This window comes from Symphalangus syndactylus, chromosome 9 (assembly GCF_028878055.3).
Source record: "Symphalangus syndactylus isolate Jambi chromosome 9, NHGRI_mSymSyn1-v2.1_pri, whole genome shotgun sequence".
Lineage (NCBI taxonomy): Eukaryota > Metazoa > Chordata > Mammalia > Primates > Hylobatidae > Symphalangus > Symphalangus syndactylus.
The window spans coordinates 75,429,339-75,447,971 of record NC_072431.2 but is presented as its reverse complement, the minus strand read 5'-3'; the positions used below and the strand labels follow the sequence as shown (position 1 = coordinate 75,447,971).

Here is an 18,633-nt window from a genome sequence, read left to right as displayed (position 1 = left end):
AATGGAGTCCAGCTGCCGTCCAAAAGTCACTGGAGATTGCGATGAGCTGGTCTGGCAGGGTGGGGGGTATGGGAGGGAAAGAGCTTAGGAAACAGCTCTCCCTGCAAAGTCCAACCAAACTTTAATGTTAACCAAACCATTAACGTTGCCATGAATTTGAAGTGAACCAGAGGGAGGTGACAGAAGCAGCTTGGTGGGGAATAGTTCCAGTAGAGAAATGAGGCTTAAGATGAACTACCGTGGCCCTTATGTGTCAGAGAGAACGGCTTGACAAACACACACTGAGGATGTCTGCAGGGATAAAAGAAGAAAGGGAGATGACCCTTGCATCTTGCTCTCAGGAGGACCATCTGGTCCGGCCCCGGGGGATTCTCTGTTTCCTCTTCTGAATCCCAGTGTTGCCCAGCACAGGCCTGTACCCATTCTCAGGAGGGCCCCTCTCCTCATCCGGCCCTAGGTCCCTGCCCTGTCCTGAGCCTACAAGGGCCTCCCATGTTGAGAAAGTGTTGCTGACACATTGTCTCTGACCGCTGTGCCAGGCATGTTCCGCTGCGTTACCGCACTTGGTCCTTGAATTTCACCCAGCAACTTACTGAAAGGCTGGAACCCATGAACCTACCCCTTTACTGAGGAAAATCAGTTACCCCAGCCATCTACAGCAACAGGAGCAAGGGAGGAGTCGCCTCACCTCTCTAGAAATGTGTATTTGAGGAGAACACTATTGAAAGGAATTTCCAAGAATAATCTAGTCAGTACCACAAAAGCAAAATTATTCAGGTTATCGTCCTTTGTTACTTAGTATTTTTTCTTTTTCCTATAGCATTATTAACTTTCTGATTTTCCAAATACATACATATTTTTAAATTTCCTGAGTCTTTATCTTTTCTGTTAAAATGTAAGATTTATGACACAAAGGCAGAGATTTGTGTCCATGAATAAGTGAAGTTTGGTGTGCACCTGTGAGCTGAGCTGCCTCAATTAATGGAACAAATAAGGAAATAAAGGTCTGCTCATGCATCGTTATTTTCAGCCATTTTCAGAATGTATCTCCTCTCCACAAGGGAACCCCGGGGTCCTGCCCCAAGCCATTTATTTTGTCCCCATGCAGCCGGTCCCTCCTGCCCCAGGCACAGCCCTGTCTCCTGCTGGTCTCCCCTCTTCCCACTTGCTCTCCCTCATCTATGTTCCAGACAGCAGCCACATATATTTTTTAACTTTTTTTTTTTTTTTGAGACAGAGTCTTGCCCTGTCGCCCAGGCTGGAGTGCAGTGGTGCAGTCTCGGCTCACTGCAACCTCTGCCTCCCGGGTTCAAGCAATTCTCCTGCCTCAGCCTCCTGAGTAGCTGGGATTACAGGCATGCACCACCACGCCCAGCTAGTTTTTTGTGTCTTTAGTAGAGACAGGGTTTCACTATGTTGGCCAGGCTGGTCTCGAACTCCTGACCTCATGATCTGCCTGCCTCAGCCTCCCAAAGTGCATATTTTTTAACTTTATCAGACTTTTCATTCTCTGCTCAACATCTTTCTTTGGTCCTCCAGGTATGTTCACATAAAACCGGAGCACCTGGCCATGACTGATGGGTTGCTGGGCCATCTGGCCCTGGCAACTCTCCCGTCCGCCAGGTCCCCCTCCCCTCACGCTCCAGGCACAGCCAGTGTATGCCAGTGCAATGCCCACACTCCGTGCACAAGTGGAAGCCCTCTCGAATTCAGGGGCTTAGTGCCTTGATGTGGTCACACCCATTCTCAGGAAGTAGGTTCCCACTGAAAACATTGTGTGTTTTCAACATCATTGAGGCTGCCACGGCAGATTATAATCACTGGCCTGGGCAGCCCACTGGAACTACCAGACCATGAGCCTGAATTTTCAGTTTAAAAATCATATCCTGTTTTCTCTACTCTCTAGTCTCTAGTCAAGGCAAATTATTCAATTTAATAAATTAGGGGCCTAGTGTGTTGTACCAAGGAGCTAAAAAGAGAGAACTCGCAACACCTTCCAGTCCATTCTCCACCTAACACTGGCTACACTAGCTCTCCTCCCTCTCGCTGTTTGTTCCAAAATCTAATAACCTGTCTTCCCACTAGAATTCATCATACATGTTTAAAAACCTAGTTAAATAGTAGTTAAACTGACTGCATAGATCTGGAAATGAGACAGTCTTTCTTTTACAAATCCATATAGACTATGGTGTTGGGAGCAGGGGATGACACAAGAATCTATTTTCTTGCCCCCAAACCATTGCTTTCCTTCCATTGTTAAGCTTGCATTCTGTGTATTAATTCAGGTGGTTCCATTTGGGAATGGCCTCTGTTATCCAGAGATGGGAGGGCCATCAGAACTCGGGGTTGTCTGAAAAAACACTGGTTCTAAAATTATCACTGCTTTCACTTGTTTTTAACCATCATAGTTGTTTGCTTTTGAAGGAAAAATATGAGGGTTTTTATTCTATGCTTGTTATATCTTTATTGTGGTTTTGTATTTTTTAGATTTTAGTACCTGACTTTTTTTAACTTTTAGGTTCAGGGTACATGTGCAGGTTTGTTACATAGGTAAATCTGTTCATAGGGGTTTGTTATATAGATTATTTCATCACCCAGGGATTAAGCCTAGTACCCATTAGTTATTTTTCCTGATCCCCTCCCTCCTCCCATCCTCCACCTTCCTATAGACCCCAGTGTGTGTTGTTCCCCTCTACGTGTCCATGTGTTCTCATGATTTAGCTCCCACTTATAAGTGAGAACACACGGTATTTGGTTTTCTGTCCCTGCATTAGTTTGCTAAGGATGATGGCCTCTAGCTCCATCCACGTTCTTGCAAAGTACATGATCTCATTCTCTTTTGTGGCTGCCTAGTGTTCCATGGTATATATGTACCACATTTTCTTTATCCAGTCTGTCATTGATGGGCATTTAGGTTGATTCCATGTCTTTGCTATTGTGAGTAGTGCTGCAGTGAAAATATGCATGCATATGTCTTTATGGTAGAATGATTTATATTCCTTTGAGTAATGGGATTGCTGGGTCAAATGGTAGTTCTGTTTTTAGCTATTTGAGAAATTGTCACTCTCTTTTCCACAATAATTGAACTAATTTACATTCCCACCAACAGTGTAAAAGCATTCCTTTTTCTCCACAACCTCACCAGCATCTGTTGGGTTTTTTTGTTTTTTGTTGTTTTTTTACTTTTCAATAATAGCCATCTGACTGGTATGAGATGGTATCTCAGTGTGGTTTTGATTTTTATTTCTTTAATGATCAGTGATGTTAAGCTCTTTTTCATATACTTGTTGGCTGCATGTATGTCTTCTTCTGAAAAGTGTCTCCTCATGTCCTTTGCCCACTTTTTAATGGGATTGTTTGATTTTTTCTTGTGAATTTGCTTAATTTCCTTATAGATGCTGGTTATTAGACCCTTCTCAGATTTGTAGCTTGCAAAAATGTTCTCCCATTCTGTGGGTTGTCTATTCACTCTGATGATAGTTTCTTTTGCTGTGCAGAAGATCTTCAGTTTAGTTAGATCCCATTTGTCAATTCTTGCTTTTGTTGCAATTGCTTGATGTGTCTTCATCATGAAATCTTAGCCCATTCCTATATCCAGAATGGTATTACCTAGGTTGTCTTCCAGGGTTTTTGTAGTTTGGGATTTTACATTTAAGTCTTTAATCCATGTTGGGTTTATTTTTGTATATGGTGTAAGGAAGGAGTCCAGTTTCAATCTTCTTCATGACTAGCTAGTCATCATTTATTGAGTAGGGAGTCCTTTCCTCACTGCTTTTTTTTTTTTTTTGTCAACTTTGTCAATGATCACATGGTTGTAGGTGTGCAGCCTTATTTCTGGGCTCTCTATTCAGTTTCATTGGTCTGTATGTCTGTTTCTGTACTAGTACCATGCTGTTTTGGTTACTGTATCCCTGTAGTTTAAAGTCAGGTAGCATCATGCCTCCAGCTTTGTTCTTTTTGCTTAGGATTGCCTTGGCAATTCAGGCTCTTTTTTGGTTCCATGTGAATTTTTAAGTTGTATTTTCTAGTTCTGTGAAGAATCTCATTGGCAGTGTGATAGGAGTAACATTGAATCTATAAAATACTTTGGACAGTATAGTCATTTTAATGATATTGATTCTTTCTATCCATGAGCATGGAATGTTTTCCCATTTGTATGTGTCATCTCTGATTTCTTTAAGCAGTGTTTTGTGGTACTCATTGTAGAGATCTTTCACCTTCCTGGTTTACTGTATTTCTAGGTATTTTATTCTTTTTGCGGTAATTGTGAATTGAATTGCATTCCTGATTGGGCTCTCAGCTTGACTGTTGTTGGCATATTGGAATGCTAATTATTTTTGTACATTGATTTTGTACAACCGAGTCTTCACTGAAGTTGTTTATCAGCTTAAGGGGTTTTTGGGCCAAGACTATGGGGTTTTCTAGATATAGGATCATGTCATCTGCAAACAGAGATAGCTGTTTTCCTCTCTTCCTGTTTGGATGTCCATTATTTATTTCTCTCACCTGATTTATCTGGCCAGGACTTCCAATACTATGTTAAATAGGAGTGTTGAGAGAGGGAATCCTTGTCTTGTGTCAATTTTCAAGGGGAATGTTTTCAGCTTTTGCCCATTCAATATGATGTTGGCTGTGGGTTTGTCATAGATGGCTATTATGTTGAGGTTTGTTCCTTAAATACCTAGTTTATTGAGAGTTTTAAACATGTTGAATTTTATTGAGAGCCTTTTCTGCATCTATTGAGATGATCATGTGGCTTTTGTCCTTAGTTCTGTTTATGTGGTGAGTCACATTTATTGATTTGCATATGTTGAACCAATCTTGCATCCCAGGGATGAAGCCGACTTGATTTTGGTGGCTTAAGCTTTTTGATATGCTCCTGGATTTGATTTGCCAGTATTTTGTTGAGGATTTTTATGTCTATGTTCATCAGAGATATTGGCCTGAAGTTTTCTTTTTTTGTTGTATCTCTGCCAAGTTTTGGTATCAGGATGACGTTGGCCTCATAGAATGAGTTAAGGAAGAGTCCCTCCTCCTCAATTTTTTTGGAATAGTTTCAGTAGGAATGGTACCAGCTTTTTTTGTACATCTTGTAGAATTTGGCTGTGAATCCATCCAGTCGTGGGCTTTGTTTTGGTTGGTAGGCTGTTTATTACTGATTCAATTTTGGAGCTCATTATTGGTCTGTTCAGGGTTTCAGTTTCTTCCAGAGGTTTTTATTTTTATCAAATGGAACTTAAGCTTTTTCATTTCCAATTTTTTTATGATGTAAAAATGTGCAGTTTATAGCCCTGTTCAGAATCTACATCTTCCTCATTCTGCAGATACAGGTCCCTCAGAGCAGGTGACTGAGTGTGTATCCTGTCTGGAGCATAATACTTATGCTAGTAGAGTTACTGTTGTCTTTATTGTTAATTACCAAAGTTTACCACTTATCAGTCACTTACTACTTGCTGGGCATCACGCTAAGCATTTCAGTTGTATTATCTTGTTGGGTCCTTACAGCCATCCTGTGAAACAGATACTGTTATTATCCCACTTTATAGAGAGGTAAACTGAGGCTTCCAGCACTGAAGCAAATTGCCCAAGACTACAGAAATGTAGGTTTCTAAACATCAGGAAACAGTAACCAGCAATGATGAGTAAAGCAAGGGATTGTGATCGTTCATTCATGATCCCACTGCCTTCTTTTCTTGCGCTATCCTCTCAGGGGTGACCGTTTGGGAGTTGATGACCTTTGGATCCAAGCCATATGATGGAATCCCTGCCAGCGAGATCTCCTCCATCCTGGAAAAAGGAGAACGCCTCCCCCAGCCACCCATATGCACCATCGATGTCTACATGATCATGGTCAAGTGTGAGTGACCGGTGGGGCTGTCCACACTGCCTAGCTGAGCCTTGGTGGCTGCTCTTAGCCAAAGACCTGAGGCCTTTGCATCCCTGGAGAAATGTCATCACATTACATAAGGCAGGCACATAAATCCAGAAACATCTGTAAATACCCCTTCAAGCATTCTTCTAAAGACACTTCTTGACTCATTGGGCAGTGTGACCTGACATTTGCCCATGTTTGCAAGCAAATAAATAAAACTAAAGGCTTCTGCAAGTCATTACACCAAAATATTCTATTCACTGAGTTACTCAATGAAATACCGAGTTGCCCTATATTTTGAAGCCTGTTACCAGGGAGACTGAATGTTTTTAAATGCATGACAGTGCATAACAACATAAGGCTAATAGAGTCAACATTTCTGCTTTGACTTAAACCTTTTAAACCAGTGGATTTATGTGAAGTCTCTGCAGTGTGGCATTTAAACATTTTAATCTAAATAAGAGTGTGTAACTTGATTGATGCTATTATTCTACCAGATTCATGAGTGCAGTGGGCTCTGGAGGTAGCATTACATGCATGGGATGAGCATTTGCAAAGTAAAGTTGTACAGGGAATATGACAGAGCCAAGTTAATGTGAATATTAATGCCTTTCTGAACTCTAGACCACAGAGTTAATCTTTTTTAACTTCCTTGGTTTGGGCTAAGGAAGCTGTGATCCAGAGAAGCCACGTGATTTGTCTAAGGTCACATAGCAGTCTGGCCTAAAATAGCTTGACATCTTGTGGATGGAAAATAAATGTGATCCCTCAAGAGGCATGAGGATTTCCAGGCGTAGCCATACCTCCAAATTGTTTCATCTGGATTTAGATTGTGGGGTAGTCACAAGAAGCAGCACAGTTAACAGTGTGTCCTCCTGTGGAAGTTGCCAGCACAGCCAGCCCTCTCACTTGCATGCATGCCCACTGGGTCTGCGCTGTACTGGAGACGCCGGGGGCAGAAGCCCAGTCCCAACCCCAAATTCTTTAAAGCCTATTTTTCTACGTTGCATCTGGTTTCCTACCTGAAGGAATGCTAAGGGTGGATGTTGAGTGAGGACCTTGGTGCAGGGCACCCTGTAGTCAGGATAGTTCACAGAGAGCAATTGCACAGACCCACACTGCTCTATCCCCCCAGGCGACAACACAGGATGCTGACCCCAGGAAGAGTGGGCATAGAAAAACTAGAGGGCATTATTGTTATTCTGATTCAAATGTACGATGCTGGCATGGTCTTTAAACAGTAACCAGTACTGGTTGGCCAAGACAGAAAAGTCTACCACAAAGACTTCGTTCTTTCATCACTTATTTGACTGGAAGTGTCGCATCACCAATGCCTTCTTTAAGCAATGCCATCTTTATCATTTCTTCCGGTGTTCTAATTGCACTGTTTTTTCTCATTCCTTCCCCAGGCTGGATGATAGACGCAGATAGTCGCCCAAAGTTCCGTGAGTTGATCATCGAATTCTCCAAAATGGCCCGAGACCCCCAGCGCTACCTTGTCATTCAGGTACAAATCGCAGTCTGTCCTTCCATTGGGAAGAGTCCCTCTAATGAGCATCTCACGTCACTGTGTTCTGTCACATGCAAACCTGGCCTACCTGTGTCCCAGATTGCATTATTAAGCCCTCCAACGCATTAGAGCAAGCCTCAGTAAGGCGCAGGCCACATCGTGAACTAAGCAGCGTCCGTGAGTGGGGCCCACCCAACTCCATCTCCCCCTCCCCGTCTGGACTCTCCTCCCGCGCTCATCCTCACTGTCCAGCTAGCCAAAGCCTCAGCTGGGTCTAACAGAGAAGCATGGTCTATCGGGCTTTGGTGTCAGGCAGACGTGGCTTCACACCCCTGACTCTCCACTTCTTCCCGTCACCCAGGAAGCTGATCCACCTATCTCCTTCCATAACACAGGAATACCAAAACCAAGCTCACAGGATTGTCTCAAAGATTGAATAAAATATGTTGCAAAATACACTCCCTAGCACCTCACAGCAAGGTGCACACTCGATGAATGCTGCAGCTTCTTCCCTTTCTGTTTCCTCAGAAGCTATTTGCATCTCATGTAGGGGCTTTCAAGCATCAAAGCATGGTTCATGTTTTATTTTAAGGCACCCACATCATGCCATGAGGGGAGGCAGCTATAATTTAGAGAACCACGGGGGATTTCATTTTCATTATAACAAAATTGGCAAAGACACAGGCACCTGCTAGCAATAGACCCCTGTTCCTATAGCCAAGAAGTGGAATAGCATCTCTATGGGCCATTCTAATAGCCTCAAAATCTCTGCACCAGGGGGATGAAAGAATGCATTTGCCAAGCCCTACAGACTCCAACTTCTACCGTGCCCTGATGGATGAAGAAGACATGGACGATGTGGTGGATGCCGACGAGTACCTCATCCCACAGCAGGGCTTCTTCAGCAGCCCCTCCACGTCACGGACTCCCCTCCTGAGCTCTCTGGTATGAAATCGCTGTCTCTCTCTCTCTCTCAAGCTGTGTCTACTCATTTGAACAAATTGAATTTTAGGGAAAATAACAACCATCTAGTGAAACTCACATGGAGATGAAGTCAATTTTAACCAAATGGTAAAATCAAAATAAAAATAAATTAAGTGTATTAATTATTTTGTTGCATTGCAACAGCTTGATTGTAAGCCTTTTAGGTCCACTATGGAATGGAATTAAATCAAAACTAAACCTAGTTGCTCTAAAACTAACGATTAAGACAAAAATTAAACACCTTCACGATATACCCTCCATGAGGCGCACCACCTGCATTCAGGAAAAGTGGACGAGATGTGGTACAAGCAGTCCATGGGCAACTGCTCTGTTTCTTTTTCAGAGTGCAACCAGCAACAATTCCACTGTGGCTTGCATTGATAGAAATGGGGTATGTACGAACACCTTATAAGCCAGAATTTACAGCTCTCCACTATTGCTCTATTTTACGTGGAAAATGCCTTAACCTAAATAATCTTAACCCAGATAATCTTGAGTTTTCTTCCTGTGTGGGTTTTTCCCTGCATAGCTGTCACGCCTCACAGTGCCATTCAAAGCGTGACTCCTGGACCAGTAGTAGCATCGCCTGGCAGCTTGTTAGAAACTCCATTTTTCAGGCCACCGCCCCAGTTTGACCAAATCAGGACCTCTGGGGGTGGCACCCAGTAGTCTGTGTTTGAGCCACTTTCCAGGTGATGCTGATGTCTATTGAAGTGTGAGGCCGTGGTCTAGACCGCACTGTGCCATGCAGAAACCACTAGCCACATGTGGCTACTTCAACTTAAATGTTAATAAGTTAAAATTAAATAAAATATAAAATTCAGTTTCTCACACATGTGAAGTGTCCAGTAGCCACATAGTGGTGCCCCTACTGAAGAGCACAGCTCATAGCACACCTCCCTCACTGCAGAAAGTTCTGCTGTACAGCACCCAGCACAGCCCTGCTGCCCACCCTGCAGCCTGCGGCCCAGTAGCACCGGCACCCGCTAGGGTGCAGACTCTCAGGCCTGCCTGACCTACTAATCAGAACCTGCATCTCAAGGAGATCTCGGGTGATTTTTGCAAACACTGAAGTTGGGGCAGCTCTGACTGGAGTAACCTTCCCTCATTTCCTCCTGCAGGTGCAAAGCTGTCCCATCAAGGAAGACAGCTTCTTGCAGCGATACAGCTCAGACCCCACAGGTGCCTTGACTGAGGACAGCATAGACGACACCTTCCTCCCAGTGCCTGGTGAGTGGCTTGTCTAGAAACAGTCCTGCTCCTCAGCCTCCTCGACCCACTCAGCAGCAGCCAGTGTCCACCACCCAGTGTCCAAGCCAGGTGCTCCCTCCAGCATCTCCAGAGGGGGAAACAGTGGCAGATTTGCAGACACAGTGAAGGGCGTAAGGAGCAGACAAACACATGACCGAGCCTGCACGAGCTCTTTGTTGTGTCTGGGTTGTTTGCTGTACCTCTGTTTTAAGAATGAATCTGCAAAATTTCTAGCTTATGAAGCAAACCACAGACATACACATCTGTGTGTGTGAGTGTGCATGATGTGTGTACATGATGTGTGTATGTGTGTACATGTGTGTACATGATGTGTGTGTGTGTGTGACAGATTTGATCCCTGTTCTCTCTGCTGGCTCTATTCTTGACCTGTGAAACATATATGTAACTAATTAAATATTAGTTAATATTAATAAATTTTAAGCTTTTTCCAGACACTCACAACCTGCTAAGACACACACACATACATACACACACACATACACATACACATATATACACACCACACACATACACAGACACCACACACACACACCATACACACACACACACAGCACACATACACACACATATACATACACCAGACACACATACCACATACACACCACGGATACATGTACACATGCATACACATACGCACACACATACACACACTCCCCTCAAGGCAGTTTATCCTGAGAACTTTAAATTTACAAAAGACACACATGTCCATTACTTTCAGAAGTACAGGAAAGAACCCACTTTCTTTTGCAGCAACAGCAAGAGGGCCCTCCCAAGGCTCCTGCTCCCCGTCATAAGTCTCCTTGTTGAGGACATTCACAGGGTTCAGAACCCGGGGATCCTGCATGTGATGGTGCATTACTGATTACTTCACCTCTGATTTCTTTCCACTTTCAGAATACATAAACCAGTCAGTTCCCAAAAGGCCCGCTGGCTCTGTGCAGAATCCTGTCTATCATAATCAGCCTCTGAACCCCACACCCAGCAGAGATCCACACTACCAGGACCCCCACAGCACTGCAGTGGGCAACCCCGAGTATCTCAACACTGTCCAGCCCACCTGTGTCAACAGCACATTCGACAGCCCTGCCCACTGGGCCCAGAAAGGCAGCCACCAAATTAGCCTGGACAACCCTGACTACCAGCAGGACTTCTTTCCCAAGGAAGCCAAGCCAAATGGCATCTTTAAGGGCTCCACAGCTGAAAATGCAGAATACCTAAGGGTCGCACCACAAAGCAGTGAATTTATTGGAGCATGACCACGGAGGATAGTATGAGCCCTAAAAATCCAGACTCTTTCGATACCCAGGACCATGCCACAGCAGGTCCTCCATCCCAACAGCCATGCCCGCATTAGCTCTTAGACCCACAGACTGGTTTCGCAACGTTTACACCGACCAGCCAGGAAGTGCTTCCACCTCGGGCGCATTTTGGGAAGTTGCAGGTGCATTCCTTTGTCTTCAAACTGTGAAGCATTTACAGAAACGCATCCAGCAAGAATATTGTCCCTTTGAGCAGAAATTTATCCTTCAAAGAGGTATATTTGAAAAAAAAAAGGGTATGTCAGGATTTTTATTGATTGGGGATCTCAGAGTTTTTCATTGTCGCTACTGATTTTTACTTCAATGGGCTCTTCCAACAAGGAAGAAGCTTGCTGGTAGCACTTGCTACCCTGAGTTCATCCAGGCCCAACTGTGAGCAAGGAGCACAAGCCACAAGTCTTCCAGAGGACACTTGATTCCAGTGGTTCTGCTTCAAGGCTTCCACTGCAAAACACTAAAGATCCAAGAAGGCCTTCATGGCCCCAGCAGGCCGGATCGGTACTGTATCGAGTCATGGCAGGTACAATAGGATAAGCCACTCTGTCCCTTCCTGAGCAAAGAAGAAACGGAAGGGATAGAACTCTTCCTTAGACTTACTTTTGTAAAAATGTCCCCACGGTACTTACTCCCCACTGGTTGACCAGTGGTTTCCAGTCGTGAGCGTTAGACTGACTTGTTTGTCTTCCATTCCATTGTTTTGAAACTCAGTATGCTGCCCTTGTCTTGCTGTCATGAAATCAGCAAGAGAGGATGACACATCAAATAATAACTTGGATTCCAGCCCACATTGGATTCATCAGCATTCAGACCAATAGCCCACAGCTGAGAATGTGGAATACCTAAGGATAGCACCGCTTTTGTTCTCACAAAAACATATCTCCTAATTTGAGGCTCAGACGAAACGCATCAGGTCCTTTGGGGCATAGATCAGGAGACTACAAAAATGAAGCTGCTCTGAAATCTCCTTTAGCCATCACCCCAACTCCCCAAAATTAGTTTGGGTTACTCATGGAAGATAGTTTTCTCCTTCTACTTCACTTTAAAAGCTTTTTACTCAAAGAGTATATGTTCCCTCCAGGTCAGCTGCCCCCAAACCCCCTCCTTACACTTTGTCAAACAAAAAGTGTCTCCACCCTGAGTCATCTATTCAAGCACTTACAGCTCTGGCCACAACAGGGCATTTTACAGGTGCGAATGACAGTAGCATTATGAGTAGTGTGGAATTCAGGTAGTAAATGTGAAACTAGGGTTTGAAATTGATAATGCTTTCACAACATTTGCAGATGTTTTAGAAGAAAAAATTCCTTCCTAAAATAATTTCTCTACAATTGGAAGATTCAGCTAGTTAGGATCCCACCTTTTTTCCTAATCTGTGTGTGCCCTGTAACCTGACTGATTAACAGCAGTCCTTTGTAAACAGTGTTTTAAACTCTCCTAGTCAATATCCACCCCATCCAATTTATCAAGGAAGAAATGGTTCAGAAAAATTTTCAGCCTACAATTATGTTCAGTCACACACACATACGAAATGTTCCTTTTGCTTTTAAAGTAATTTTTGACTCCCAGATCAGTCAGAGCCCCTACAGCTTTGTTAAGAAAGTATTTGATTTTTGTCTCAATGAAAATAAAATTATATTCATTTCCACTCTATTATGCTCTCAAATACCCCTAAGCATCTATACTAGCCTGGTATGGGTAGAAAAGATACAAAGATAAATAAAACATAGTCCCTGATTCTAAGAAATTCACAGTTTAGCAAAGGAAATGGACTCATCGATTCTAACCTTAAAACAACGTGACAAATGCCAGACAGGACCCGTCAGCCAAGCACTATGAGAGCACAGAGCAGGGAGGTTGGGTCCTGCCTGAGGAGACCTGGAAGGGAGGCCTCACAGGAGGATGACCAGGTCTCAGCCAACGGGGAGGTGGAAAGTGCAGGTGCAGCAGGGGCACCCTGACCAAGGAAACAGCTGCCAGAGGCCTCCACTGCTGAAGTCCGCGTAAGGCTGAGGTCAGTCACCCTAACAACTTGCTCCCTCTAAGCCAGGGGATGAGCTTGGAGCATCCCACAAGTTCCCTAAAAGTTGCAGCCCCCAGGGGGATTTTGAGCTATCATCTCTGCACATGCTTAGTGAGAAGACTACACAACATTTCTAAGAATCTGAGATTTTATATCGTCAGTAAACCACTTCCATTATTCATTCACCTCAGGACATACAGAAATATTTCAGTCAGAACTGGGAAACAGAAGGACCCACATTCTGCTGTCACTTATGTGTCAAGAAGCAGATGATTGATGAGGCAGGTCAGTTGTAAGCGAGTCACACTGTAGCATTAAATTCGAATGTTTTTGTAGTTTGAAACAGTAACCTAATAAAAGAGCAAAAGCTATTCTAGCTTTGTTCTCCTTCATATTTTAATTTTCCACCATAAATTTTAGTTGCTAAATTCTATTAATTTTAAGACTGTGCTTCCCAAAATAGTTCTCACTTCATCTGTCCAGGGAGGCACAGTTTTGTCTGGTAGAAGCCACAAAGCCCTTAGGCTCTTCACAGATCTGGCTACTGTGGTGGGCAGGTCAGGAGAGGAGCTGCCCAAAGTCCCATGATTTTCACCTAATAGCCCTGGTCCGTCAGTTCTCAAAGCTCGGACTCCATCCCTGAAGGTCTTCCTGATTGATAGCCTGGCCTTAATACCCTACAGAAAGCCTGTCTGTTGGCTGTTTCTTCCTCAGTCAGTTCCTGGAAGACCTTACCCCATGACCCCAGCTTCAGATGTGGTCTTTACAAACAGAGGTCAAAGGAAAGTAAGGAGCTGAGAGCTCACATGCATAGGTGCCGCCAGCCTTCGTGCGTCTTCTTGCATCATCTCTAAGGAGCTCCTCCAATTACACCATGCCCGTCTCCCCATGAGGGATCAGAGAAGGGATGAGTCTTCTAAACTCTATATTCGCTGTGAGTCCAGGTTGTAAGGGGGAGCACTGTGGACGCATCCTATTGCACTCCAGCTGATGACACCAAAGCTTAGGTGTTTGCTGAAAGTTCTTGATGTTGTGACTTACCACCCCTGCCTCACAACTGCAGACATAAGGGGACTATGGATTGCTTAGCAGGAAAGGCACTGGTTCTCAAGGGCGGCTGCCCTTGGGAATCTCCTGGTCCCAACCAGAAAGATTGTGGCTTGATTTTCTCGGGTGCAGCCCAGCCGTAGGGCCTTTTCAGAGCACCCCCTGGTTATTGCAACATTCATCAAAGTTCCCAGAACCTCTAGCCTAAAGGAAGGGCCTGGTGGGGTCTGCTTGGCACTCGCTGGGGGGCCACCCACCCAGTGCCACTCTCACTAGGCCTCTGATTGCACTTGTGTAGGATGAAGCTGGTGGGTGATGGGAACTCGGCACCTCCCCTCAGGCAGAAGAGAATCATCTGTGGAGCTTCAAAAGAAGGGGCCTGGAATCTCTGCAGACCAACTCAACCCAAATCTCAGGGGCTCTTTCATGATTCTAATGGGCTTGAAATAAGGGTTGAAAACCTTATTTCTAGGGTCTTCAGTTGTACAAGACTGTGGGTCTGTACCAGGGCCCCCAGTCAGAGTAGAATAAAAGGCTGGGTGGGGTAGAGATTCCCATGTGCAGTGGAGAGAACAATTTGCAGTCACTGATAAGCCTGAGACTTGGCTGCTAGTGGCCATTTCAAAAGCCTCCAATTCATTGTCACCAGCAGTTCAGCTGAAAAGGGGCAAATACCCCCACCTGAGCCTTGAAAAAGCCCTGGGACCCTCTGCTTTCTCTAAGTAAGTTATAGAAACCAGTCTCTTCCCTGCTTTGTGAATGAGCTGCTATTCCACGTAGGCAACACCTGTTGAAATTGCCCTCAACGTCTATTCTGCATTTCTTTCTTGTGATAAGCACACACTTTTATTGCAACATAATCATCTGCTCACATTTCCTTGCCTGGGGGCTGTAAAACCTTACAGAACAGAAATCCTTGCCTCTCTCACCAGCCACACCTGCCATACCAGGGGTACGACTTTGTACTATTGAAGACACAGACAGGATTTTTAAATGTAAATCTATTTTTGTAACTTTGTTGTGGGATATCATCCTCTTTATGTAGCACTGAACTTTGTACAATATATTTTTAGAAACTCATTTTTCTACTAAAAGAAACACAGTTTACTTTAGAGAGACTGCAATAGAATCAAAATTTGAAACTGAAATCTTTGTTTAAAAGGGTTAAGTTGAGGCAAGAGCAAAGCCCTTTCTCTTATAGAAAGGCACAACCTCATTGGGGAGCTAAGCTAAGTCATTGTCATGGTGAAGAAGAGAAGCATCGTTTTTATATTTAGGAAATTTTAAAAGATGATGGAAAGCACATTTAGCTTGGTCTGAGGCAGGTTCTGTTGAGTCTGTTGGGGCAGTGTTAATGGAAAGGGCTCACTGTCTGTTGTTACTACTAGAAAAATCCAGCTGCATGCCATACTCTCATCATCTGCCAGTGTAACCCGGTACATGTAAGAAAAGCAATAACATAGCACTTTGTTGGTTTATATACATAATGTGACTTCAATGCAAATTTTATTTTTATATTTACAATTGATACTCATTTATAAACTAGACATATCTGGAGAGCCCTAATAATGTTCAGCACACTTTGGTTAGTTCACCAACAGTCTTATCGAGCCTGGGCCCAGCCACCCTAGAGAAGTTATTCAGCCCTGGCTGCAGTGACATCACCTGAGGAGCTTTTAAAAAGCTTGAAGCCCAGCTATACCTCAGACCAATTAAACGCAAAACTCTGGGGCTGAAACCCAAGCGTTCGTAGTTTTTAAAGCTCTTGAGGTCATTCCAATGTGCAGCCAAAGTTGAGAACTACCAGCCTAGGGATTAGCCACAAGGACATGGACTTGGAGGCCAATTCTGCAGGTGTATGTGATTCTCAGGCCTAGAGAACTAAGACACAAAGACCTCCACATCTGTCGCTGAGAGTCAAGAACCTCAACAGAGTTTCCATGAAGGTTCTCCAAGCACTAGAAAGGAGAGTGTCTAAACAATGGTTGAAAAGCAAAGGAAATATTAAACAGACACCTCTTTTCCATTTCCTAAGCTTGCTGTCTTTATTAAGGGTGGACTAGTAATAAAATATAATATTCTTGCTGTTTATGCAGCTGACATTGTTGCCCTCCCTAAAGCAACCAAGTAGCCTTTATTTCCCACAGTGAAAGAAAACATTGGCCTATCAGTTACATTACAAAAGGCAGATTTCAAGAGGATTGAGTAAGTGGTTGGATGGCTTTCATAAAAACAAGAATTCAAGAAGAGGATTCATGCTTTAAGAAACATTTGTTATACATTCCTCACAAATTATACCTGGGATAAAAACTGTAGCAGGCAGTGTGTTTTCCTTCCATGTCTCTCTGCACTACCAGCAGTGTGTCCTCTGAGGCTGCAAGTCTGTCCTATCTGAATTCCCAGCAGAAGCACTAAGAAGCTCCACCCTATCACCCAGCAGACAAAACTATGGGGAAAACTTAAATCCGTGCATACATTTCTGGATGCATTTACTTATCTTTAAAAAAAAAAAAAAAGGAATCCTATGACCTGATTTGGCCACAAAAATAATCTTGCTGTACAATACAATCTCTTGGAAATTAAGAGATCCTATGGATTTGATGACTGGTATTAGAGGTGACAGTGTAACCGATTAACAACAGACAGCAATAACTTTGTTTTAGAAACATTCAAACAATAGCTTTATAGCTTCAACATATGGTACGTTTTAACCTTGAAAGTTTTGCAATGATGAAAGCAGTATTTCTACAAATGAAAAGCAGAATTCTCTTTTATATGGTTTATACTGTTGATCAGAAATGTTGATTGTGCATTGAGTATTAAAAAATTAGATGTATATTATTCATTGTTCTTTACTCTTGAGTACCTTATAATAATAATAATGTATTCTTTGTTAACAATGCCATGTTGGTACTAGTTATTAATCATATCTAACCAACTGTAGGTGTTCTTTCCTGATAACTTTTTAAAAAATCAATAAATTATTTTTAGAGCAGTTTTAGGTTCACAGCAAAACTGAGCAGAAAGTACAAAGAGTCCTCCTGTCCCTACCAGCCTCTCCCACCATCACCATCACCATCACACCCCAGGAACCAGAGAATTTTTTAATGGAAAAAAATCCAAGCTAGCTCAGAGGTTTCCTCCTGTGTCTGGGCCAGCCCCTCGGGCTCTCAGATGCATTCAAGCTCTTCACATGCCAGAGCCTTCCAGTGCCCTTGAGACCCCTCATTCCAAAGATCCCTTCATAGTTTTTCTCCTTCACAGAGTCAAGAGGGAATTCCCTGATGGAACAGATTTTTCTATGGCAAGCCCAGGTTTTGTTTCTTCAGAGCACCAAAATAAGTAGAAGTTTGCCCTGATTCTGCTAAAAATCAGAGGAATTAAGTGGGTCCCAGCATGGGTAAGGGGCCTCCCACTCAGCTGCCCCCACTCACCGCCAGCCTCCCTTACATGTGGCTGGTCCCACCCTCCACCCAGAACTTTCATGGCAGGGGCTTTCACTGCCATGTTTAATGTAATGAAGCCACTACCTGCACATCGGGAATAGCCACGGTGTGGCAGGGGAGGGTTCTAGGGAGACCAAGCTCAGACTGCAGTCAGGCTTCCTTAACACAGGAGCATGTTCTGAGAAATGCATCATTAGGAGATGTCATCACTGTGCAAGCATCACACAGTGTACTTCACACATCTAGATGGCACAGCCCAGCACACGCCTAAGTGATATGGTGTAGTCTGTTGTTCCTAGGCTAATGATCTGTACAGCCTGGGACTGTACTGAATACTGCAGGCAACTGCAGTACAATGGTAAGGATCTATGTATATAAACATAGCTAAATATTAAAAAGACACATTGAAAACATGGTATTATAATCTTATGGGACCATGTGAACATCGTTATGTGGCACATTATAAAAACCTAGGTTCTGTGTCTAAATGCTTAAACAGATAAATGAGTACAGAAAGTTTTCTCAGTTCTAGCTGTAAAAGTAGAGTTAGGGGATTTGAACTGAACACCTGAGAAAAAGCAAACCTGTTGATGAAGCAGATGATGCCACCAAAGAGGAGAGAACAGCTTCCCAAAACCCAGCATCAAGGGCCGAGCAGCCAGGAGGCTGGGTGGGGATGCACAGGGCGAGGAGGGCAGGCAGGGTGCCTCCTGCGGGCATCGGAGAGTGGACCAGCACCAGACGCAGCTCCTCTGGCCTGATGGGATGGCCCTGGGGCTCCTGGTGGCTCTGACTTTCATAAAGCCTCTCCATCCAGCACCTTTCCCTCCACCAGCCAGTGGCTGCACAGTGCCCTGCCTTGTTTCTTTCACACAGAAGTGAGGGCAGGAAGCAGGCTGTGCCAGCTCACACCACCCCTAATGCTCGCAGTGCTGACTCTAATTATTTCCAGGAAGATCGCAGCTTTGCTTTTGTGCTGTTCCTGGTGAATGCCATCCGTTGCCTACGCACAAACATGGGGCTGAGAGTAAACCACATTTCCATGTGGAAGCAGGACTTCAAGATAGCCAGGTCCACGAACAATGAGAAAATCCGGAGCTTCCCAGCATTCTGCTCAAGGCCCAGCATCCCATATCAGAACCCGCCGCACCCACTGCTCTCTC

The 18,633-nt window shown here is 44.0% G+C and overlaps 1 protein-coding gene across 2 annotated transcripts in view; it reads left to right on the top strand.

Moving 5' to 3' along the window:
• The window catches only part of EGFR (epidermal growth factor receptor), a 191,386-nt gene extending 174,521 nt beyond the window's left edge, over positions 1–16,865 (top strand). For both annotated transcript variants that reach the window (XM_055293116.2, XM_055293115.2), the window contains 6 exons: positions 5,711–5,857; positions 7,282–7,379; positions 8,160–8,327; positions 8,710–8,757; positions 9,488–9,596; positions 10,533–16,865. In XM_055293116.2, coding sequence (XP_055149091.1) covers positions 5,711–5,857; positions 7,282–7,379; positions 8,160–8,327; positions 8,710–8,757; positions 9,488–9,596; positions 10,533–10,894 — 932 coding nt within the window. In that variant the 3' untranslated portion in view covers positions 10,895–16,865. The remainder of the gene's footprint in view (positions 1–5,710; positions 5,858–7,281; positions 7,380–8,159; positions 8,328–8,709; positions 8,758–9,487; positions 9,597–10,532) is intronic.
• The last annotated feature ends 1,768 nt before the right edge of the window (positions 16,866–18,633 follow it).